Source organism: Emys orbicularis, chromosome 3 (assembly GCF_028017835.1).
Source record: "Emys orbicularis isolate rEmyOrb1 chromosome 3, rEmyOrb1.hap1, whole genome shotgun sequence".
NCBI lineage: Eukaryota > Metazoa > Chordata > Testudines > Emydidae > Emys > Emys orbicularis.
Genome location: NC_088685.1, coordinates 157178159 through 157203874, shown reverse-complemented (window position 1 = coordinate 157203874; position 25716 = coordinate 157178159). Strand labels below are relative to the sequence as shown.

At 41.5% G+C, this 25716-nt stretch overlaps 1 protein-coding gene across 2 annotated transcripts in view; it reads right to left on the bottom strand.

Moving 5' to 3' along the window:
• Positions 1-25716, bottom strand: part of BABAM2 (BRISC and BRCA1 A complex member 2) — a 304684-nt gene that overhangs the window by 16737 nt on the left and 262231 nt on the right. For both annotated transcript variants that reach the window (XM_065400929.1, XM_065400928.1), the window contains exon 11: positions 16473-16626. In XM_065400929.1, coding sequence (XP_065257001.1) covers positions 16473-16626 — 154 coding nt within the window. The remainder of the gene's footprint in view (positions 1-16472; positions 16627-25716) is intronic.

The following is a 25716-nucleotide window of genomic DNA, read 5'->3' as shown; positions in this document are numbered from 1 at the left end:
TCCCCGGCGGACGGGGGGAAGGCACCGGGGGGGAGGGCGGCCGGAGCCCTGGGAGGAGGGCGGAGTGCCCGGCCGGGGCTCCGCTCTCCCCGGCGGCCAGAGCGCTGGGGGGGAGGGCGGCGAGCCCCAGCCGGGGCTCCGCTCTCCCTGGCGGCCAGAGCGCCGGGGGGGGGGGGGAGGGCGGCGAGCCCCGGCCGGTGCTCCGCTCTCCCCGGCGGCTGGGGGGAGGGCGCCGGGGGGGAGGGCAGCCGGAGCCCTGGGAGGAGGGCGGAGTGCCCGGCCGGGGCTCCGCTCTCCCCGGCAGCCAGAGCGCTGGGGGGAGGGCGGCGAGCCCGGCCGTGGCCCCGCTCTCCCCGGCGGCCAGAGCGCCGGGGGGAGGCCGGCGAGCCCCAGCCGGGGCTCCGCTCTCCCCGGCGGCCGGAGCCGGAGCGCCGCGCCGCCCCCCTCCAGGTGCCGCCCCAAGCACAAGCTTGGTGGGCTGGTGCCTGGAGCCGGCCCTGTTCGCTAGAACTGTAACCTGTGATTATACTCTTCCGTACGTATCCCTAAGATCTACAAACAGTAGTTTTGCATTTAACAATGATGTAATACAAAAAGTTCACCAAGGTGCTAAGATCATAAGAGAAATGTAACACATACTGAATGGCAGATATGAACATCCATTTAATATACAAGTGTGACATTATACCAGCTCTTTAGCTAAGGTTAGTATTTTCATTTTAAACTTAGACTTGGGACATTAAACATCTCTGCTATTTTTACGCAAAAGCGAATTGAAACTTAATAGACTAAGTTTATATACTGAAATAATAATTATTGTTAAAATATTTCATTTGCTAACCCATATTTTGAGTTATATTTTATATATTGATATGTATTTCTATAGTGCTCACCACAATAGTACCAAAGTACCTCACATGGTTAAGGATACATTAGCTCCTGCATGGTAGAACTCTCATCTCTATCTCTGCCTTTTTAACTGTTTTTTTTACAACAATAGGAGCTAGTGGAGGGTATCTTATGACACAGCTATTTGGGGAAAATGATAGTTTAAGCAGATGTATCATGGACTATACTCTAAAGGTGATAGCCAAGATGTTCAAAAGTAACTAGTGATTTGGGATGGCTTAACTTTGGGGTGCTAACTTACAATACTTTAAATGAACCCAATTTGCAAAGGGTGGATGCTCAGGAGTTCATGAAAGCCAAGTCCTGTAAGAAATTAAGTTGAGCACCCAAAAGTTGAGGTAAATTGAAAATCTTGGCCAACTTTATTTGGGTTCAGTAGCACCACAACCTAGAATTCTTCAAAGATTCTTTTATCAGTTCAAATACATATATGCATCCTTTTTAGTATGTATGACTGAATCCACACTAAGCTGTTAGATAGTATGCACCTTGGGACATGGATTATAGCTTCCTCATTGCACATGCTCGTCCATAGGAGACTTTTTGCTGTTACATAAGCACGGTGCTTGATCCCCATGCTTGGATCTGTTTTATAGAACCACCACCCAGAAGCAGATAATCAAACTGTCCATGCGACAGCATGAAGAGTTATTTAGTAACTACTAATTTAACTAGATAGATACACAAACATACAGTGGGGTCCCAGTGTATAATACAATTATGTGGCTGTGCAGATGGCTGAAAATTTTATATTTTTGCCAAGCTGCCAAATAAATCCACCAAAATAATGCCTCCTTCTGTTCCTGTGCATCCCTGCCTGCCATTTTTCCTTTCTGTCTTCTTCATCTCAATCTGTTTCTTTTGTTCTGTGAGTTCCCTACAAAGAAGACTTCAATACATTTCTGCTTCCATGTTGCTCCCCTTAAAGGGATAAGGTGGGAGGCATCAAGGACACAGAACAGTTTCTATCCTTAGCGCCATGAAAGAGGAGATTGTGTGGCCAATTGGAGGAGTGGGGGTGAATCAAAGCACACAGTAGCAGAAGAGGGCAAAGAGTTTGCGGGTTCATAGAGAGGTTTGCAGGAAGCAGTAGCCACCATACAAAACTGCTCGAGCTGCTTGCACTTCCATTCCAGAGCCTTGCATGACAGAAAACTGTCTCTAAACAATAAAAATAGAAAATATGAGCTCCCTCCTCTCCATCACCACATAAAAGTGTGAACTTCTAAAGCTAATCCCCATAAATCTATGAGGTGCAAACTCTAAACTCCATTCACCTCAATGAAGTGTTGACTTCTGAATTTAACTAGGACCCCTTCACTCCTCCAAAGCTTTTGGTTAGAGTCTATACAATTTCTAATTTACTTCACATCCATGGTAGGAGAAAAAATTGTCACTGAACATGTCTTTCATGGGTTAGCCCATTGTAGAAATGCCAGGTGGCACTGTTCTGCTACAAAGGAAACAATAATAGACATTAGATTTTCATTTTGTTGGCCATTGTTAGAAATATTTCAATAAACTGCAGGTTATTGAATGATTTTTTTAAGTCAATTCACACTGTCACAGAATTCAGTGTAGCTTAGCCACATCAATTATGAGGGCCTTACTAATATACCACATAGTACAAAAAGCCTAGTTCATCTATCTATCTGAAATAACAAATAAAAAATAAGTACAATAAACTAACTACGTTGAAGGTAAAATGGGTGTAAAGGAAAAGGAGCATGAGGGTTCTGGATTCTCTTGAAAGAAAGGTCAAGGAATTAGTTTGGAGGCGAGGTTTCATCTCCTTATATAACCTTGCATCTCATGTTCAATTCTGAGAGGGGACAAACACATGACCACTGCTTCCAGAGAACTCTGACCTTGGTCCCAAGAGCATGGATCCCTACTGATAATGCAGAAGAATCTAATTGCTGTTGAAATCTAAGTATACATTAAATCACCTTTTAGACAACTATCAAAAATGGATTAAGGGAACGCTAACAAAAAAAGTAATGTTCCTGAATCATCTATAAATACTGTATCTTAAAATCAAGACTCTCTGAGGGTCTATTCTTTTATCGACATTTGTGAACTTACATTTGTGAACTTATATTGCATTAAAACTCATGTGAGCAACACGTATGAGCCCCATTAAACATCAATGGCAGAACAGACCCCCTGCATTTTAAACTGGCTTATCGATGCGTTCTGCCTGGTTGTTCAAATCAGATAAGTATTTCACTTCCTTCGCCTTCTCCCCATGGTATATAAATAGACTTTGTTTACTCAGATGAAGGCTTGTGGTCTTAGATCATAGCAGTTTTACTTCTGCTTTCTTAACTTCCATTTTCCCCAGGGGATTAGTCGGTGCTTAGGGTCCCAACTGTCTGTGAAGATAGGAGTCACTGGATTTTCTCTGTCACTGTGTGAATGTTCAGCTTCTTTGCTAGTGGATCATTTGAAAGATATTCCAGAGTCATCATGGAAGTGTTTTATTTTAATGTAATCTCTCTAAATAAATGCAATACTAATTTAGTGAAAATTCCCAATTGCGTAATCCACACTGTGACAGGCCCACTCTATCTTCTCATTTGCTTGAGGGCCTTAACCACAGCTTTCCCAGTAAACCCATTTGTCAAAATTATCCTCCTTAAAAAGGACATGGTTGATGTATATTTATTATTACTATTGTTTACTTCTGCAGTGCTGCAAGTGCAGACAGTAGATGAACTGAGCCATACTAGTAAATCCCAAACCTGAGGAGCTTCAAGTTTAAAGTTTCAAGTGGTTACAAAACAAAACGGCAGAAACACAGAATGGTGCATGGCAATTATAGCTGTAATGCTTTATTGAACAGGTGTGATTTTTGTAGGAGAAGGAAAGAGCTAGACATGATGTTACTGAGATGCTGTTCCAAGCATAAAAGGCAGTATGAAAAATGTGTGAAGGAAGGAGTGGGGGAGGTGTGGGTAGAACGTATGGAGGAAGACGGGATGTAGGAAGAGATTAGGACAAAGATGTAATCAGAGTCAGAGTTAGATAGCTTTGCAAATGAGATGTCTGAAAGGACTGCAAGAGAAAAGAGGAAGCCTGTACAGAGATTCAAGATAGGTAATTACAGTGGCTCTAACAAAATTTAATTACTTCAGGTAATTAAAAAAAAGATCAGCCCCTAAAACCAGAAAGGCTAAATAGCAATGCATCGGCGACTAATCGTCGGGGCAGTCAGCCAACCAACAACCCTTGAAGGTGGGTTTGCTTCAGTGTGGACGTGCATCATCAAACCATTCCCTTTGCTCTGCCAGTTTGGCTCCATTCTGATGAGCAAACGCAGGTTACTGAATTATACAGGAATTCTGCTTGGGCATTCACAAGAACAGAGCAAGTAGTCAGAGAGAAAAGGGATGAGATGAGATCCATGAAGAGTCACAGAAATGTAGGGGTGAAAGAGACCTTGAGAGGTCATCAAGTTCAGTCCCCTGCTCTGAGGCAGGACCTAGTAAACCTAGCCCATCCCTGACAGGTATTTATCCAACCTGTTCTTAAAAACCTCCAATGATGGGGACTCCACAACCTCTCTTGGAAGCCTATTCTAGAGCTTAACCACCCTTAGTTAGGAAGATTTTCCTAATATATAAACTAAATCTCCCTTGCTGCAGAGTAATCCCATTACTTCTTGACCTACTTTCAGCGGACATGGAGAACAATTGATCTCTGTTCTCTTTACAACAGCCTTTAACATATTTGAAGACTGTTACCAGGCCCCCTTTCAGTTTTCTTTTCTCAAGACTTAAGAGGCCCAGGTTTTTTTTAAACCTTTCCTCACAGATCAACTTTTCTAAACCTTTTGTCATTTTTGTTGCTTTCCTCTGGACTCCCTCCAATTTGTCCACATCTTTCCAAAAGTATGGTGCCCAGAACTGGACACAGTACTCCAACTGAGGCCTCACCAGTGCTGAGTAGAGCAGGACAATTACTTCTCATGTCTCACATACAACGCTCTTGTTAATACACCCAGAAATGATATTGGCCATTTCACAACTATATCATATCACTGACTCATATTAAATTTATGATACACTATAATCCCCAGATCTTTTTCAGCAGTACTACTACCTAGCCAACAATTCCCCATTTTGTAGTTATGCATTTCATTTTACCTTCCTAAGTACTCTGAACTTGTCTTTATTGAATTTCATCTTGTTCATTTCAGACCAATTCTATAGTTGTTTTGAATTCTATTCCTCTCATCCTATGTGCTTGAAACCCTTCCCATCTTGATGTCATCTGCAAATTTTATAAGCATACTCTCCACTCCATTATCCAGATCATTAATGAAAATACTGAATAGGACTGGAATCAGGACTGGCCCCTGTGGGACTCCTCTAGATACACCCGCCTAGTTTGATAACAAACTGTTGATACCTGTTCTTTGAGTACAGTTTTTCAACCAGTTGTATAACCCCCTTATATTAATTTCATCTAGACCACATTTCTCTAGTTTGCTTATGAGGCTGTCATGTGGGATTGTATCAAAAGCATTACTAAAATCAAAGTATATCATATCTAATGTTTCCTGCCTATCCACTAGGCCAGTTACCCTGTCAAAGAAGGGAATGAGGCTGGTTTGGCATGATTTGTTCTTGACAAATCCAGGTTGTCTATTCTTTATAACCCTATTATCCTCTAAGTGCTTATAAACTGATTTTTTAATCATTTGTTCCACAATCTTTCCAGGTATCTAAGTTTGGCTGACTGGTCTATAAATCCTCTTTGTCCCCTCTTTTAAAGACAGGTCCTATGTTTGCCCTTCTCTAGTCCTCTGGGATCTCACCCATCCTCCCTGAGTTCTCAAAAGGTAACTGCTAACGGTTCTGAGATTGCTTCTTCTGGTTCCTTAGGTACCCAACAGTATGAATTTCATCAGGCCCTGACAATTTGAATATATTCAACTTATCTAATTATTCTTTCACCTGTTCTTTCCCTGTTTTGGCTTGTGTTCCTTCCCCCTTGTTATTATTATTAAATGTGCTGACCATCTGGTCACCAGTAATCTTTTTAGTATAGACCAGGGGTCGGCAACCTTTCAGAAGTGGTGTGCTGAGTCTTAATTTATTCACTCTGATTCAAGGTTTCGCGTGCCAGTAATACATTTAAACATTTTTAGAAGGTCTCTTTCTATAAGTCTATAATATAGACAAACTATTGTTGTTATGTAAAGTAAATAAATGTTTAAGAAGCTTCATTTAAAATTAAATTAAAACGCAGAGCCCTCCGGACCGGTGTCCAGGACCTGGGCAGTGTGAGTGCCACTGAAAATCAGTTTGTGTGCCGCCTTCGGCACGCGTGCTATAGGTTGCCTACCCCTGGTGTAGACTGAAGCAAAATAGGCATTAAACACCTCTGCTTTCTTGATGTCATCAGTTATTAATTCTCCTTCCCCACTAAGTAGATGACCTACACTCTTCTTTGTCATTCTCTTGCTCCTAATGTATTTAAAGAACCTCTTCTTATAGCCTTTTATGTTCCTTGCTAAGTGTAACTCATTTTGTGCCTTAGTCTTTCTGAATTTATCCCTATACTTGTGCTATCTTTTTTGTACTTCTCCGTAGCAATTTGTCCATGTTTCTAGTTTTTTGTAGGATATGTGAATCAGCCAAACAAACTAAAACTGTTATTTATTTATCTGGATTGATGAGACATGCCTGTCTGTACTCTAGGCCAGGGGTAGGCAACATATGGCATGCGTGCCAAAGGTGGCACACGAGCTGATTTTCAGTGGCACTCACACTGCACGTGTCCTGGCCACCGGTCCAGGGGGCTCTGCATTTTAATTTAATTTTAAATGAAGCTTCTTAAACATTTTAAAAACCTTATTTACTTTACATACAACAATAGTTTAGTTATATATTATAGACTTATAGAAAGAGACCTTCTAAAAACATTAAAATGTATTACTGGCACGCAAAACCTTAAATCAGAGTGAATAAATGAAGACTCGGCACACCACTTCTGAAAGGTTGCCAACCCCTGCTCTAGGCAAATGTCTAATATAAAAGTTACAAATTTGACCAAGACACCAATTAAAAATATTAGAACATACCTTAATCATTTAACTAACCAACATTTCAAATCCCAGTATCCATCTGGGTTATTAAAACCCAACTCCCTCCAAATCCAGACACTTCATCCTGTCCTTTCCTCTTTTCAAAAGCCCAGAAGAAAAATTGGGCCTTGCAGAAATCCCTGGATTTCTGGATTAATCCCTGGATTAATACATAGGTCTTAATTTAGATTTAGCAGTCTTGAGTGTGTCCCTTTAGGGAACCCCACTATCTATTTATCAAATCAGTTGATCAATGGTATTTTTAGAGCACCTATCTCTATAGTATATAAGAGCAAATAATGCTTATTGCCCAATTTTTAAAGTTAGCCTACATAATGTTCTAACTTTCAATAAAATAAAACAGCTTATGTGAAGTGCTCTTTTTATATTCCAAGTTTGCCAAACAAAAAGCCTTATTTTCTGGATTTTCCTTATTGATAAAATATATCTGTAGATAAATTAGATATTCTTTCAGTAGAAATAGATTCTTTCCCCATCCATATTTCATTTCATACAGTGTTCTGTGTTCTTTAATAGTTGTTTTTCTTTTCCTACAGTCAAAGCTTCAATGATAAGTGACCAGAAACAAGTATTCCAGCCCTCCTATCTTGGCTGAAATCCACATAATGCATGACAGCACTGAAAATCCCTGGCAGGCATCTCAGAAGCTAACATACCATATCTTAAGTGTCAGACTTAATTAGCCAAGAAGCCACTTTCAAAGCTGTACATGAAAAATGTGATTAAACTAGAATGACTTTGTTATATGTATTGTACAATGTAGTATATACACCCAGAGCGTATTATCTTGATATGAAATGCTATTCTGTTAAAGAACATCTTCCACATTAATGCTTAGTTTATTAATTTGCTATTTTTGCCTATAATACTGTATCTTACAATTAAAAATGGTTTTGGTATTAAGGTTGCCCTATACAAAAACATAATATAATGTATTACAAAGAAGAACGTTATCATTTATGCTTTAGCAAAATATTACTCCCCCCTCCCTTCATTTACCTGTCTTCTTTTTATGTATAATTCATATCAGGATGCTGCCCTGTCAGTGAATATGAGTTTTGATTTGAAGAATCATAAAACTGAATTAACTCCATCACGAACCTTACACAGCTGGGTCATTTTCTATGGCTATGTTAGAATTTACTGGCTCTTTCAGGCTCAGGGGGAAAGCCCATCTGGGGAAAATAAAATCTGCCCTCAGCTGATCCTTGGAAAGAAAACCCACTACCTCTGTTTCTACTGCAAGGCTTTAGCCAAGACCAGCAAGAGTTTCCTTTTCCTTTCCTTTTCTTTTTTTTTTTTTCATAATTGCTGCTGTCAAAGATGGTTCCTGGGACCCAACGTTGAGAGTGATTTTTGGTGGATCTTGTGGTTTTTTATTTTGTTTAGTTCTGTTAAGTGTGACTGCAAATCATTATCACCACCAATTGGATTGCCATTAATGCACATGAAGATAACGCTTTGGATAGTGAGCAGGTAAAACACCATAGTTGTGGCTGACTTGACCAGACCCAGCTAAACTCACTTTAAGCACAAAGTACACATTTAGTACACATCCAGATTTAGCAAGCTTTGGAAGTAAAACCAAAGAAGCATGAGGTATCATACAGAAACTTCAAACTGTAGGATGTAATATATATATATTTGGTATTCAATAGCAGATATACGTTGGAGTGCCTTTCATGCAGTGAGAGCCTTCATACAGGGCAATCCTTACAAGTGGCTGGACAATACAAAGCAGAGAACAATAGCAAAGGATATATAATGCTAATATGCTCTTGAAGGATGATGAAGACTGGTGGGGAAAGGTGTGTGCCTTCATGGCTCTAACTTTTTTCTTTGGGGATTGTGAATATTTTTTAACCATTTTCTCTTTAATTGGTGTGCCTGGTAGAGAGTAATTTATTGCAAGACACAAGATTCCAATGCGTGCACCGCTTTGTGCAGGACATATTAAATAATAATGGATGACCAGGTTTCTAAATGTAACTTACCATTTGTTGCTGCAAATCATAAGTTCTAATAAATAAAAAGTTCTGACATACGATTTAGAAAGGATGATTGGATGTCAGGATTATTCGGAATTTTCTCAATTCTTGGGATTCTCTTCCATGGTACAGAAAACTCACTTAATATGTTGTGGTGCATCCTGGAGTTGTAAAGCTCAGATGTATAATATTCCATTATTATTTATGCAGTGCCATGGGAGTGTAGCTAGAGCACATCTCTTTTCCATTATCATCATTCATTATCACCTTCCTTCTTCCCTCCCCACCATTTTACATTTTTAAACTTTATTATAACTTCTGGATAGTTTAATATAATATAGACACACACACACACAAGACTACAAATGGATAGCTGACATGTGGATGCAGAAAAGCAGATTTTAAAAAAATCTACTGTTAAAAGATCCTGAGTGGATCTGAAACAATCATTTGAATGTTTGTGTTCAGAAGGTATTTTTTTTCATGGAACCCCTTTTATTAGCAGGTTGGGAGAAGACTATATTACAGATTTAATTCTTCCCTATAATCTTGTACTGTGATATTTACTTGTGCCCACGTAAGGGTAGGAAATAAAAATTGAAGAAAGTTTTGCATGAATTATAAATATTAAACTTTTTAAGGTGATCCAAAGTATCATAGATGGAAACCAAGAGTTTCAGGTGAAGACTTTTTTTAAAACAGTGTAAAGAATATCAATAGCTAATTTTGTCTATGATGTGGTAAGCCATATAATGGACTTAATATAGAAACAAGGGACACAGGACTGGGAAGGACCTCCTGGGTCACTAAGTCCAGTCCCCTGCTATTGCCACCATATAATCCCAATCATAAATGTATCAAGCTCCATCTTAAAACTAGTTAGGTCATTTGCCCCAACTCCTCCTAGTGGAATGCTGTTCCACAACCTCACTCCCTCTAATTTCCAGTGTATACCCATTTGTTCTTGTGCCAACATTGCTCTTTAGCTTATATAGCTCTTGTCATTCCTGGTGTTTATCCTCCTCATGTATTTTTAGCGAGCAATCACAACCCCTTTCAACCTTTATTTTGCTAGGCTAAACAAGCCAAGTTTTCTTAGTCTCCTCTTATAAAAGTATGAAGGCAGATGAGTTGAGATACTGGCTGATGTCACTATATGAAGAATGATTGCTAAAACAAATGTAAGGAGATTCATACCAAAATGTATTACAAAAAGCTGGAAACCACTGGTTGAGCACGTAAGCCCCACTCAAGCCTGAACCCATACAGAGCATGCAGGGGCACGTAAATCTGTAATGCAACATTAAGCAAACACACCAGTGAGTGGGTGGATGGCAACAGTATTATTCAGAAACAAATTTTAAGGAACACATTGTTTTAGCCAAGTTGGAAAGACCACATAAACCCTGAAGTATGAATATTTATTGGGATACCAGTTTTCCACTCTTCTGCAATTTTTGACAAGTAAAATACTTAGTTAGACTAATACTAGGATAAAGGACTAAATTCAGCCCTAACCTGCACTCCTTGCAACACCACTGAAAGCCATGGGGCTGCACAGGGTGCAAGTCAGGGCAGAAACTCAGCCAGAATGTGTCTAACAACTGAACATAATTTGTATAAACAAACAAGCATTATTTACAATATTCCTTCATGAAATCCCAGGCTCAGCGTCTGCATGTTCTTTAAAGACACAGTTCATGCACACTTGAATGCCTACTTAAGAAAAAATCAAGAGCTTTCCCATGGAAACCACAGAGATATTTTGTTTCACATGTACTGCACAAACACGGATGCTAGCTTTCCATAATGTACTATACGTTCTTATGCTAGCCACACATTTTAGGACAACATCTTTGGCACACTTTTAGACAGATGGCTCACACGAGTTTAAAGGTTTGTCTATTCTAGGGAAATGTGTGTTGTTTTCAAATGTGCTAACTAACATGTTTGAATTAAAACGCTCAAATACACCTTAGCCCCTAGTGTCAAGAGTCACGTTAAAAATGAAGTATCAGAGGGGTAGCCATGTTAGTCTGGGTCTGTAAAAAGCAACAGAGAGTCCTGTGGCACCTTTAAGACTAACAGCTGTATTGGAGCATAAGCTTTCGTGGGTGAATGCCCACTTCCATTCACCCTCGAAAGCTTATGCTCCAATACATCTGTTAGTCTTAAAGGTGCCACAGGACTCTCTGTTGCTTGTTAAAAATGAATTAGCTGGTTGTGGTAAAAATGTGTTAGCTGGTCCTAAGGCTTGGGCCACATTACGAAATGTTACCATAAAACATGCCTTAGTCTGGCACATCTTTCTTTGTGTCCACACTTACTTTTGAGTCCTGGTAGTAAAACTTTAACTTTCTGTTGGTCTCATTAAACCATCTCCCTGAAAGACATAAGCCCTCTATCTGCACTATTCCACTGCTACAATATCTGTGTGGATCATGTATTACCTGTGCCAGTAAAAACAGTCCTCTGGCAACAGTCCTACAATGCCCCTGTCCCTGTGACAATGACCCTCCTGATCACCATTCTGAACTCTGTTGCCAAGGGGTCACAGTGACCAGGCCCTCCCCCCCCCCAACAACACTTTAAAACACCATTTTGGAAATGTGTCTCTTCCGCAAGCCCACCTCAGAGCACACAGATATGGATACCCATAAAGAAACAGGTAAACCTTGTACTGCTGCGTGGTCAGGAAAGAAGTCTTGGATTTCCTCAGCCTGTGGGGAGGAGAAATGCAAGCCCAGATGCAGAATAACTGTGGAAGTAAAGATGTCTATTTGGACACTGCAGAGGATATGCAGCTGGGGAACAACAGGGAGGGGCATCAATGCTGGGTGAAGGAGAAGGAACTGCAGCAGCTGGACAAAAGGCAAGGGAGGCCAACAGAAAATCTGGGGCTGCCCCACATACCTGCCGCTTCTATGCAGAGTTGGATGCCATATTTGGTGGGGATCCTACCATCACCGCAAAAGTGACAGTGGACACTATGTGAGATCCCGAGGAGGGAACCTCAGCAGTGCACAGCAACAAAGAGCTTGTCAAGGACATGGATGCTGACCCAGTGGAGAGCCAGTCAGCTGAACTTGACTCAGTTGAGTCCTGAGGAGGAACCCATTATGCACTTTCTCTAACTACCCTTTGTTAATGTCAGTGAAACCTTCCTGGTGATCCATTAATGCCTGCATAACCATGAAAAGAACCACTTTCTGTTTAAGTACTCAGCCAGAGGAGTGGGGGTGGGCGGGCCAGGATCAAGGTATGCATTTCCTCTATCACTCCACCACAGTTTGGGAAATCCACTGCACTGAATCAATCTATTATTTCCTGCACATTGCCCAGAGTCACAATCCTGTGCAGCAGGCCACAATTAATGGGCTTGCACACCTGGATGATGACTGTCCCCACTGAAGACTTTCCAACACCAACCGATAGCAATCTAGGGTTGCAAGCTTCCACAGCATGATTGCTACCCATTTTCCACTGTCAAAACAGCTCTCATTTCCGTGTCTCTGCACTGAAAGGCTGGGGCAAGCTCAGCACACAACTCCAGAAATGTGACCTTCTGCATCTGAAAGTTCTGAAGCCACTGCTGAGCGTCCCAAATTTGCATCATGATCCATTCCCAACAATCAGTGCTTATTTCATGGGCCCAGAAGTGCTGTTCCACCATGTGTAGCTGGTCAGTGAATGCCTGCAACATCAGGTGATTTTCATTCACTGTCTGCATCATCCACTCCTCCTCAGTTTTCTCATTTTCACTGCTGCATGCCTGGCCTCTGTGATAGTTGCTGAAGTTCCACAAATACAGAAGAAGCAGGTGCCCTGTCTATAAAATTGATATGAGAATTCCACTGATCTGTTTGGCATCCATGTTTTTGCCAGTGAGGTGGCAGAGAGATTGAAAACCGGCACAAGGAACTGTGGGAATTTTAGAAAATGGTGCAAAAGAGAAGATTATGGCGGGAACAGAGGGAACTTAACCCCAAGGTCCCATAGTTCCCTGAGAGGAGTGCTGGTTTCTCACAGTACACTTCCAAAAGTCGCAGAAGGCTGGACTGTGGTGTGGGGCACACTGGGATGCCTTCCTGGAGTGCAGAGCACTTTTTCTCCGATACAACCTCTCGACGTGAAGGTGTGCTGCACTGGCAAAGGCAGGTGAATATGCACATGCTCTACTGGAATTGCAAAATTGGTAGCTACATGCTAGCAGAAATACTACCAATAAAACTTTCTAGTGTAGGTGTGACCTAAATAACCTTGGCTAACACATCTTAACCTGGTTGTCTTTGTCTACACTAGATGTTACATGGTGCTTAAAACATATTCATTAAAACATTATTCATTTCCCCAGTGTAGACAAACCCAAAGAGAGAAACTGCTGCTCTTGGGACATTTCTTCCCAACAGAGTATTTTTTTTTTAATCTGGTCTGCCCACCCTGCAGGAGGCAGTAAAGTCAGCATTCACTCTCATAAACGTAGAGCTATAAACAGCAGCTTCTCTCTCTCTTTGTGCTTATGGGATGGAACCCCCAATTTTCTCTCTTCCCCCACCTGCTCACACTCTACTTCCTCTACTGTATGTAGTTATGTTTAATCTAACTCTGCTTATATGCAAAGACTCAGAGGTGACAAACCTCATAGAAATGTCTATAGGTGATAATGTTTTCACCCCTCAGCTCATAGAGAGCTGAGAAAAACTAAAGAAAAATTATGCAGTCAGTGCTTTTCCAAAGGACTGTTAGAGCACCACTACATTTCAGGAATGGGGATTGGGCAGGGAGGTTCAACTTGCATGTGCTGATTTATATGTAAGTTTAGAGCAGACAGAGTGTGTGTTTGTGTACAACTCCCCCGACAAAACTAATGTATTGTCCAATACAGGCATGAAATAACTCACAACGATGCTTCCGAGTTATATTTTTCATTCTTTTCAACAAAACAGCTACAATATTCTGGCACTTGCATAGCCCCCTTTGTCAATCCTAACAAACCAACTCAACAAAAAGAGAATACATTTAACAGGAGACAGTGCTCCTAAAAAGTCAATTATTATAAACAAACAAAAACACATACCTAGTGCAATATGTCATCCAGAATCCCAAATGCTACTATTTGATTTTCTCCATATTATTTAAGGCATTATAAAACTTGCATGTGTTTCAGTTATTCACTGTTTACTTCTACCCTTCCCAAGTTCTAGTCTATACAACGATGTGCATCATTCACCTGATTTTTGCAGCTGAGCTATTTTCCTTTGACTTCCTTGTTTAAGTGCCCTTTGCTAATTCATTTAAATCTTTTGATTCTGGTGTTCAAAGCCCTTCATTCTGATAGGCTATTTTATTTATATAATTGATGTCTATATGTGCTGTAGTCCAACTTGTACTCTAAGTTACTGCTGTTTCAGCATTTCTACAATTTGTAAAATCTAAGTACAGGGCCTTTGCCCGTATAGTTCCATCTAGGTGAAATTTGTGTTGCTTATTCATTGCCTCGCTTTTAAGTCTTATTTTAAACATTATATTCTGGTTTATATCCTATCTACACCTTTGTGTTAATTCTATGTTGTTTTAGTTATAGCACTTTGGCGCTTGCAGTAAAGTAAAACAGTAATTAACATGAACATTGTACTGTGCACCAAGATATAAATGTCTAAATTATACTTAGTTATGCTTGAATTTGTAAATACGATGACTACAATCAGAAACTCCAGCCAGTAGGAGCAGGTGCAAAGCAACCCATTGCTACACTGGGGGGAGAGGGTAAAATGAGGCCACTGCTCCCCTCAGTATCCCCCAGACCCAGAACTGTGCAGGGGAGACCCTCCCATACTCTGGGGAAACAGGGATCCAGGTAGCAGGGCCGGCTCCAGGCACCAGCTGACCAAGCACGTGCTTGGGGCGGCATCTGGTAAGGGGCGGCCAATCTTGGGGTGGCGGGGGGGGAGGGGCGCTCAGGGTTTTTTGTTTTTGTTTTTTGGGGGGTTTGGTCAGGCGGCGCTGGGGGTGGGGTGGGTTGTTTTTGTTTCGGGGGCTGGGCGCGTGAGGGGCGCTGGGGGGGGATTCGGCAGCGGCGCTCCACGGGGGTGGGGGGGGATGTTTGTTTGGTGGCTCGGCGGGAGGTGTGTGCGGCGGCGGGGTGGTTCGGCAGCGTGGCGCTCAGCGGGGGGGTGTTCGGCTGCACGGCGCTCTGCGGGGGGCTGGGGGGTTCAGCGGGGGGGTTCGGCGGCGCTCCGCGGGGGGGGGGGGGGTGTTTGGCGCTCCGCGGGGGGCTGGGAGGTTTGGCGGCGCGGCGCTCCGCGGGGGGCTGGGAGGTTTGGCGGCGCGGCACTCCGCGGGGGGCTGGGAGGTTCTGCGGCGCGGCACTCCGCGGGGGGCTGGGGGGGTTTGGTGGTGGGGTTCGGCGGTGCAGCACTCCATGGGGGGGGGGGTGTTCGGCGCTCCGCGGGAGGCTGGGGAGGTTTGGCGGGGGGGTTCGGCGGCGCAGCGCTCCACGGGGGGGGGGGTGTTCGGCGCTCTGCGGGGGGCTGGGGAGTTCGGCGGTGCGGCACTCTGCGGGGGGCTGGGGGGTTCGGCGGGGGGGGGTTCGGTGGCGCGGCGCTCCGCACGGGGGGGGGGTGGCGGCGGTGCTGAGGGGGTGTGTTATGGTGGCGCTATGGAGGGCGGCACTCTTTTTTTTTTTGCTTGGGGTGGCAAAAAAGTTAGAGCCGGCCCTGCAGGTAGTGCCTCTCGGCCAATCTGCCATGTGGCCTTGGGGAAGGAGTGCAGTCTCCAGCTGGTAGGAGAAGCTAAAGAATCAGTCAAAGCAGGGAGATTCAGAGAACTTTCCATGGTTTAACTGGATTTTCTCTGCCCTGTCTTGATTGGCTCTTTGCTCCACCCATTCCCTTTCCCATCTTTCAGTATCTCTTCATTTCAGCTGCAGTCCACACCTGCCCCTTAGCCTCTTCTCCCCAGCCCTGTCTCCCTTACCCTCTTCTCTTCACTTTTATTTCTGTTTAGCGTACCCCCTGCTAACGAAACCCACCTAAAAAAATTGTGGAATGAATATGACATTTTCTGTCTTCAAACTGTTGACTCTGCTTGTGTGTGACACCTTTCCCTCCAACCCTATGTCTGTCTTATCTATTTAGATTGTAAGATCTTTGGGGCAGGACTAGCTACTACACTGTTTGCACAGTGCCTAGCACAATGGGGCCCCACTGGTTGGTCCTTTGGCAATATCATAATAATTGATTATTAATAATAAAATATAAACATGTAAGTTACATTCAAATGTGTGAATATTAAGACTGCATTCAGTTCCAACACAAATATAGCCAAGGAAAACACTAGACAAAAACAGTGTCTCATATCAGAATGTCCAATGCATACAGATAAATCTATACTCTAATACTTAACAACTCTTGACCCTCTAACAAATGAAATTTTTGGTATTAAACGATAGTCTGACTTACTTTGCTCTCTTGGCCATCTCATTGCCATCCCAGCGTGGGCTGTAAGGGTAGTTTTTCTGGGCCTGGGAATACAGCTGTCCACTGTTAGTGAAGTGATAGACTGATTGAAATGTTAGAGTTGGCTGGTCTCGAGGAAAGTAAAGAGGTAGGTCAACTGCAAAGACAGCAAAAGAAAAAGATGGCATGAATGAGACATCTTTTCTTGCTTTCATCTTTATTGTGAAATATATCATTCCTACCTATTAACTCTAAACTCAGGTTAAGAAATGTACCTAACCAGATCTTAAATGAAAAAAGTAAAAATGATGGGGAATTCTAATATCTCTTCTTGTACTTTCAATAAACATGGATTATATTACGTCAATGTCTGACTCGATTTATGTTTACTGAAGTATTTTATTTTACAAAGCAAATGACACATGGTTTTATTGTGCATTTACAGGTTAATCACAGTATTTCCACTAGTTCAATCTCTCTCTCTTTTTCTCTTTCTTTTTCTAATGCTTAATGCCTTAAAGTCTGTATTTTTCCAGCTTAGTTTCTACTTTCAGGAATGTTAATACACATACTGTTTTGCGAAATAGAGCAACATTGTACTTTTATAGAACCTTTCATCTGATGAGCTCAAAGTGCTTTATCAGCCATAATTAATCCTTACACCTTGCCTGGGAGATGCAAGTATTATTAACCCCATTTTACAGATGGATAAACTGATGCCCAGAGAGGTTAAGTGATTTAATCAGGGTCACATTGTGAGTCACTTGCAGAATCTAGAATAGAACAAAGGAATCCCAACTCGCAGTCAAACAAACAACTAAAACTACAAAGTCACTGATATCAGAAATATTTTACTCTTAAGTGTCCCCAGAATTAGATCCTCTCTCTTTTAACTCCCCTTGCTTATCACCCAAAAGGAAGGAGGCCATCTCAGGATTAGTCAGGTCTGTTAGATCAACAAACCAGTCTACAATGGAGAGTATTCCAGAGGCTCTTCAATTTGTAAAACTTAACCTTTTAATTGCCAAATGTATTCTTAGAATATGACATTTTCTTGGGTCTTCTTTTATATTCGGTAGACTTAAAAAATCTCCCTAGTTGGTTTTAAGATTTTTACTCATACATCCATCCCAGTATTTACTTTTACGGCCTGATCCTGCATCCACTGAAGTCAATGGCAAAACCTGCATTGTCTTTAGTGGTACAGGATTTGGCCCTCAAAGCATCCCTCACTATTCCATTTAATATCCCAAAAATGATGCATTCCACTAACCCTAAGAGACAAAAGAACAAATTCTCACCAATTTAGTTTTGTAAGGCTGTAGCTCATTCATCGGAACTTGGGACCTCAGAAATCTTCATTTGTGACATCACAATTCTACCTAATGAGACGTCAAGGATCCTGACTGAATAATGTCAGATGTAGTTAAAAATGGAACAGGCCTGGTAAATGATTTATCCCATTTCTATGCCAGAACAGGATTGTTTCCTCCAGTATATTTGCTAGTGCTTTGTGTATTCTATTTTTAAATATTTCAAGATAGGATGCTTCCACCACTTCCTTTGAAAGCCTACTCCACAGCCTAAGATATAGCAATCTCAGAAAGATTTTCTGCTAGTTAGCCAAAATTTTCCTACTCTTTGAACTGGACAAGCCTTATTTTCCCTATGCTCCAAATCAAGCCTGCCAACCCCACAGTCACTCCCTTCATATGTTTATGGTAATGAGGTACACAAAACCAATTAACCGGGGGACTCAGCCCACACAAACGCTTGCTTGATACATTTAAGAGGTAACATGATGGACTGAGTTAGTTTGATCAATTTTGGTTGAAGAACATTACTACGTTTAAGAAAAAAAAAAGTTAGATTCAAAAATGAAATACTTTGTCAAAGTCTTCTTGGTAGCATGGTTAATGCATGATATCCCTGAAAAAGAATTGCCACACAATAAGCCACTTATCAGTAAGCAAACTACTTGTTCCTCCCTCTCACAGACATTACTCCTATGCCAGAGAATCAAAAGAGCTGCTCTGTAGAGAGCAACGTAAACCCCAGGAGACTGGTTCTCAGTTTTGAAGCTGGAAGTTTACTTTGTTTAGTGCTGTGTAATTTAAACTCCATTTCTTAGTACAGTCTTTATCTGCTCTCTCTGCAGAATCAATTTCTGGAGGAACACCCTCCCTCAAATAACTGTGCAAATGGTATGAAACACTTGTTTGCTTATAAATATGAATAAAGGATAGCAAACTCCAGTAAAGAAATTAAATCATATTATCTCTATTTATTTCATTTATCTTTTTACTAGAGACTTTCAGGTCTCCATTAGCTTGATTTTGAAAACCTCTCGCTACGTGAAAGAGGCAGTAATAGCATTTTTCCTCCCATTAACTAAACCAAAAGCTTTGTTTTTAAGAAAAAGTATCTAGCAGTACAGCTACGGTCTAAAAGCACTATAGAGACATTGCTGTCACTTCAGAGAAGCTCTCATTTTCTGTGATTAGCCTTTCATCTTTCAGAGTATTTTTTCAACAGAGGTACAGCAAGAGAAGAAAGAAAGAAAATGCTTCCTCCTTTTCTTAACCAAAACATTTATAGAGGTTTTCAGGAGTCAAATATAATGTAAACTGGGGAACCAGACGATCAAAATAGATTGGTTTAAATTTGAACTGTCCACTCCTGGCCAAGAGCAGTACCACCTTGAACTTCAAGCCAAATCTTGAAAAGTAACGATGGCTGCCTTTGATTTCCAAAGCTATTGTCCACCTGAGAACACAAAGTATAACCAGAGCTCCCATTTTCTAAACCAAGTGTTTCTCTAATTAAGGATGTGAGCTGAGTCTCATCAACAAAAATGTGACCCTAATTATGGAGCACAACCACACCTATAATTCAAGTAAACAGGAAATGGCGCTGAACTTTAACCTGCTCTATACATTTCAAATAGCCAGCTATTATTTCAGAAGTAGACATTAAGGGCCAAATTCATTGCTGGCACAGTGGACATAAGTCCACTGGAGTTAATAAAGTAGTAGTTTCTTATGTCAAGCTTGAATTCGGCCCCAAAGTTTTCAGAGCATGTAAAATAAGCAAACATGTTATCAGTTAATATTTACAAAGGGTTTTGAAGATAAAAGGTCAGATTTTGCTCTTGGTCATACCTGTGTTTTTGTGGAAGTGGCAAAGGTGTGATGGAGAAGATTTTGCCCTTTGCTGGTTATACAAATGATATAACTATGTATTACAGAACACAGATCAAATCTGCTTCTGTATAGTATACAAGGGGACAGAGTTAAGTGTTGGCAAAATTATATCTATCGCAGACCACATTTATATATTACTATGTAGAATGCATCACAGTGCAAAATAAATCACACTTTCTTAAGTGAGCATCTGAATAGTGAAGATTACAACAGCAAGCTTTGGTTTGGCATTTTATTTAGCCACAGTATTTAGATACTTAAGAAACACAAAAGAAGTATTCATGGTGAATGCAAGTGCTATTTCCAAATCAAAGCTGACTCACAAGTACCTTGGTGGTGTATCTGCAGACAATAAGTGGATGACTCATGTCTGTAAATTCCTGAAAGTGGCAATAGACCCTTGCTTAGTCATCTTTTGCATGGATGCTGTTTCATGAACTCTGTAAACCATAATGAGGGATTTAGCTCTTTACCGGACTTTTTTTTTTTTTTTTTGCCCTTCTAAACCGTACAAATTACATCTCTAAAAATAACTTTATCTAGGTGAGTCACATCACTTAACAAGCTTCCACAAGTCATATGGTTAAACAGTAATATTTACTTAGGAAGGTACAAATCTTGCTGTCAAACTAGTCTTGGTTTTAAAATGAAAAGGTTGTCAAAGGAAGTCCCATTTACCCCTTCTCTCCCAGGAATAGAAGCTCTTCCATTGGAAAATGTAAACTATTAACTAGTCCAGGAAAGTAAAGCTTTCTGATTCAGTTCCAGATTCAGCATAATTAAATGATTTTGATTTTTTACTTTGGCTTATTTTTTTAAAATAATCATTTTAAATAACACAATAATTGGGCAGAGGAGCACACTAGTAGGGTTAAAACCAGAAAGACACTTGTTTCACTCAGACTCAGACTATACTAACATTTACAGACTAATTACCAATAGGGTCAACTCCCTAAGCTGGCAAACCTCCTATCCTTTCTCAAGGAAAACTTTTATGGTAGTGCTGAGTAAACCTGAGCAAAGGACCTCAAGATTGCCCCTAACTTTTTATGCTGTGTTTATTCCAAAATGAAAAAGAAAAAGTGATTTGCACAGAGATTTAATTATAGCTTATAAATAGCTACAGTAGTTTGATGTTTTCTAAAAATAAAAGAAGCTACAAAAAACAATACATACACATTTCAGTTGTTCTTGCTTTTGTGCTGTCATGTAATTTAATGTATACGCTCAGTATATTTTCAATATTGTTATCTAAATGACAAACCCTGGCTAACAATTGCCTGAAAAATTATGCCAAGAGTTAGTAAGCTTTTTTTGTTTACCTTCTCAAAGATCAATAACACTGAGGTCTGGAACAGAACAATGTTAACCACTCAGATCACACATGCAAACAACTCCAGAGTTAATAAGAAAGTATTATTTACCTTGGAGCTAATCTAACAAGTTAATATAATATGCAAATCTTTGATTCCTGATTAGATCAGTGGTAAATACATTTTTTTTTTTGGACATTTGATTTTATATTCCTTTTAGCAGTACAGTAGAACTTCAGAGTTATGAACACTTCAGGAATGGAGATTGTTTGTAACTCTGAACAAAACATTAGGGTTATTCTTTCAAAATTTCAAACTCTAAACAAAACTGGCAGCAGTGTGCAGGGGAAGTATGTCATAACCAAGAATATCCCTGCTCCATTTCATATACAATAAAACCTTAGAGTTGTGAACACCAGAGTTACGAACAGACCAGTCAACCACAAGGCTCATTTAGAACCGGAAGTACACAATCAGGCAGCAGCACAGGAAGGGGAAAAAAAAGGCAAATACAGTACAGTACTGTGTTAAATGTAAACTACTAAAAAAAAAATAAAGGAAAAGTTTAAAAAGAAAGCTTTGACAGGGTAAGGAAACTGTTTCTGTGCTTGTTTCATTTAAATTAAGATGGCTAAAAGCAGCATTTTTCTTCTGCATTGTAAAGTTTCAAAGCTCTATTAAGTAAATGTTCAGTTGTAAACTTTTGAAACAACAACCACAGCATTTTGTTCAGCATTATGAACATTTCAGAGTTACAAACAACCTCCATTCCTGAGGCGTTTGTAACTCTGAGGGCTTGTCTACACTTATCGGGGATCGATGCATTAGCAGTCGATTTAGCGTGTCTAGTGAAGACCTGCTAAATCGACCACAAATCGCTCCCTCGCCCCCCCCATCGACTCCTGTACTCCACTGGATCGAGAAGAGTAAGGGGAATCGATGGGAGAGCGTCTCCCATCAACATCGCATAGCATGGACCCCATGGTAAGCAGGAGCGCCGCCAGCTTTTCCGCTGCCTTAGGCGGCGGAAGGTCCCTCCCCGAAATGCCGCCCCCCCACAGAGGCGGCGGAAGGTCCCGCTGTGGAAATACCACCGTGGTCGCCGCCCCCCAAATCGCAGCGCCCTAGGCGACCGCCTAGGTCGCCTAATGGGTTGCGCCGGCCCTGATGGTAAGTAGATCTAAGCTATGTCGACTTGAGTTACGCTATTCACGTAACTCAAATTGCGTAGCTTAGATTGACTTCTCCGTGTAGTGTAGACAAGGGCTTAGGTTCTACTGTATCTCCAGAGCAAGTCCCTTCTGTACACTGAAAAATGCAGGGGTCCTGTGAAAAAAACAGTACATGAACATGTAACTAAAGACTGTATCATAAAGCATACATACTACGGGGGCTGAATTAGGCAATCTTAATTCCCTAACTTTTAGTGCTTGATTTTTCAAGCTTAATTATGGTTCTTTTAACACAGTTATTTTGTGTGTAATTTCCTACATGTTATAAAAACAAACTGAAAAAACAAATGTCATCATATGACATAATCATAGAACCACAGACGTGTAGGACTGGAAGGGATCTCAATAGGTGATCTAGTCCAGTCCCCTGCACTCAAGACAGGACTAAGGAATAACTGGACCATTCCTGATAGGCGTTTGTCTAACCTGCTCTTAAAAATCTCCAATGACCGAAGTTCCACAACCTCCCTAGGCAATTTGTTCCAATGCTTAACTACCTGACAGGAAGTTTTTCCTAATGTCCAACATAAACCTCCCTTGCTGCAACTGAAACCCATTACTTCTTGTCCTATCCTCAAAGGTTAATGAGAACAACCTTTTATGTATTTGAAAACTGTTATAATGTCTCCCCTCAGTCTTCTCTTCTCCAGACTAAACAAACTCAGTTTTTTCAATCTTTCCCTATAGGTCATAGACCTTTAATAATTTTTGTTGCTCTCCTCTGGACTTTCTCCAATTGTCCACATCCCTCCTGAAATGTGGCACCAAGAACTGGACACAGTACTCCAGCTGAAACCTTATCAGCCCCCACATGGGTTATCAGCAGGATTGGATCTTTTAGCTCCACCACACAGACCTCTACCACTTGAGCTAACAGAGTAACTGATAGGAGTCTGGGGTTCCATTCCAGGTTCTGGAAAGGAATGTGCTCTAGTGGTCACAGACCCGTCTGTATCTTGTTTCCTCAAACCTGATCACTTCTGCCCATGTCCTCTTCAGCCTTTTCCCTGTCCCAGTCCTGTTTTTGTAGGCAACTGAAAACAGGATCTTGTTATGGGAAGCGTTGGGCCACCTTAATAATAAGCAGTGCTACCAGCTCCACCTATAATAAAAACGGTCTCCTAGGCGAGGCTGGTTGTTCAACTGCTCTTTTCAGATCAAGCATGACTGAGGTACAGAGCTAAGTGTCCTCAACATATTGATACCTCTGCACCCAGATATCCTAAATAACCTTCCTAATTGTCTCATGTACACAGGTAAATGAACAAACACACACACACACACACACACACATACAAGATCTGACCTTCTTGTTGTACGTTGTGGGATACTCACACACCTCTCAGGGTATTCTGAAGGTTGGGGTCAAATGCCCACAATTCCCTCTGATTTATCCTATAATCAAACACTTTCATATGACATTTATAAACTCGCCACTGCAAACTCAGATGCAGCAAAGAGGAAAGTAGCTCTCTTTTCCACTGTAAGGGCAGCACATACAATCCTTTTGTATTTGCAAGGATGCAGTGCTTAGAGACATTCAACTGAAGCTGACCCAAGAGTGAATTTAGAGTTTCACCATTTCCTTTCCAAGTCACTGTAAATATTCTTGTTTCTGAGGGAGGGCGGTAGCTGTGCCTGCACATGGCTCCTCTCCCCACAGTGCACCTCCTTCCTGGACAAAGCAACAGCATCAGACTGAGTGGAAGAAGCCATGTTTTCAGCAAAAAGGTGGCTGGTAAGAAGAACAGATGTGGCCGTGAAGAAGCCTGCACTGTTAAAAGTGAGATGGACTTCTGGCCACTGTGACTTCCTGGGCAGTAGAATTCAATCAAATGTACTATTGGACAGGGAATTCTTAAAGGGAATGTTGCTTTGTGGGGCTGCAGCTGAAGGACTGCTTATAGGGATGTAGGTTCATGTGAATCCAGAGTGCCACCATGCCAATAGAACTGAACTGCAAGGAGCCTATGTTGCTCTGGAAACAGGTATAACTGCTGGAGAAAGTGGAAGGTTTGTTTGTAGGAGACACAATTAAGTATGGATGCATACCAAGCTTTACTGAAGAATGGAGAGTTTTGTTGGTATGACTTTCTAATGTAGACCAGGCTTTAGTCTTACTACAAGCAAAGGGTAATTCATGGCCTAATCACAGAGTTGCCTAGGGTGAGATGTGAGGCAAAAAGGGCAGTTTGCTCCAGGCCCCCCATCTGAGAAGGCCCCCAAACCAAGTGACATTGTGACCTGAGGTGTGGGGTCACAACACTACTCAGATTTGGCCCACCAGGCCAAACCTGGGTGGTGCTGTGACCTCGCACACCAGGTTGCAACACCTGGAGTGGGGAGCGGAGCCCAGCCCCATGGGACAGGAGCTGAGACACTGCTGCAGCATCAGTGTAGGCTGGCTCACTCTCCAAACCAACCCCCTGCCTCCTGGGCCTCCCTTCAATGGTATTTTTTTTTGGAAGGGTGAGGAGACCTCCTTTTCAGATTTTGTCCCAGGCCTCCAAAAACCTCTGTGCAGCCCTGCCTAATCTGTATCAATTTCCTTATATCCAGTCTACATTTTCCCCTTATTTCATCTCCTTATCCACTGTTATCCCTCTATGCACCTCTTTAAATAACTGCCCTCTCTCCCTAGGGCTTAAATTTAGATTTTAAAATAAAGATTGAGCCTGAGTATTTGTACATTTTACCTGCAAAATAAGAAACATTATAAAACAAACCTTGGATTGTGTTGACCTAACTACTATGCCTCTTACGAAGGTGGAGTTATTAAGTCAGTGTAGTGGGCGAGTTACATAAGTGGGAACTATATTTTAGTGTAGATGGCTACAGAGTTAGGTCAACGTGACTTGCCTTACGTTGACCTAACTCTGTGGTGTAGACCAGTCCTTAGTCTTAGAGCTTGTCTACATGAACAATTACAGCACTGCAAGCTGGAATCTACCCCGTACTATCCTGCCGAGCGGTCTATGTGGACCCTGCTGATACACTATAACAGTTTGTTAAAGCGCTTTTATCTAGTCCTCTTTGAAATGGGATGAGCTCAAAGAGCATTAATGAGCTGTTAACACGTGTCAGTCAGTCCACGGCAGACTAGTGTGAGGCTGATTCAGATGCCAACTTGCCTCGGTCTAACTGTTTATACAGACAAAAGCACTTAGTGTTTGTTAGAGCAATATGTTTCCAAAGCTGTAAAATGGAGCTAGTAATGCCAACATACATACCACACAAGGGTGCTGGGAGGCTCAATGAAAAGTGCTAAGCATTCATTTATGTTTTGGACATTGGGGTGGAATGACTTCATTCTATCACATTTCATTGAAAGGATTGTTCCACCTCCATACTTTCATGCAGTATGTAATGAGGGAATGAAACCTCCTGCGGCGGGTGGAGATCAAAAATACAAATGCATTTCTGTTCTGGTAGAGAGAACAGTAACACACAGAAGCATTGGGGATTATGTAGACAGTCTACCACCCACATGAGATTACTG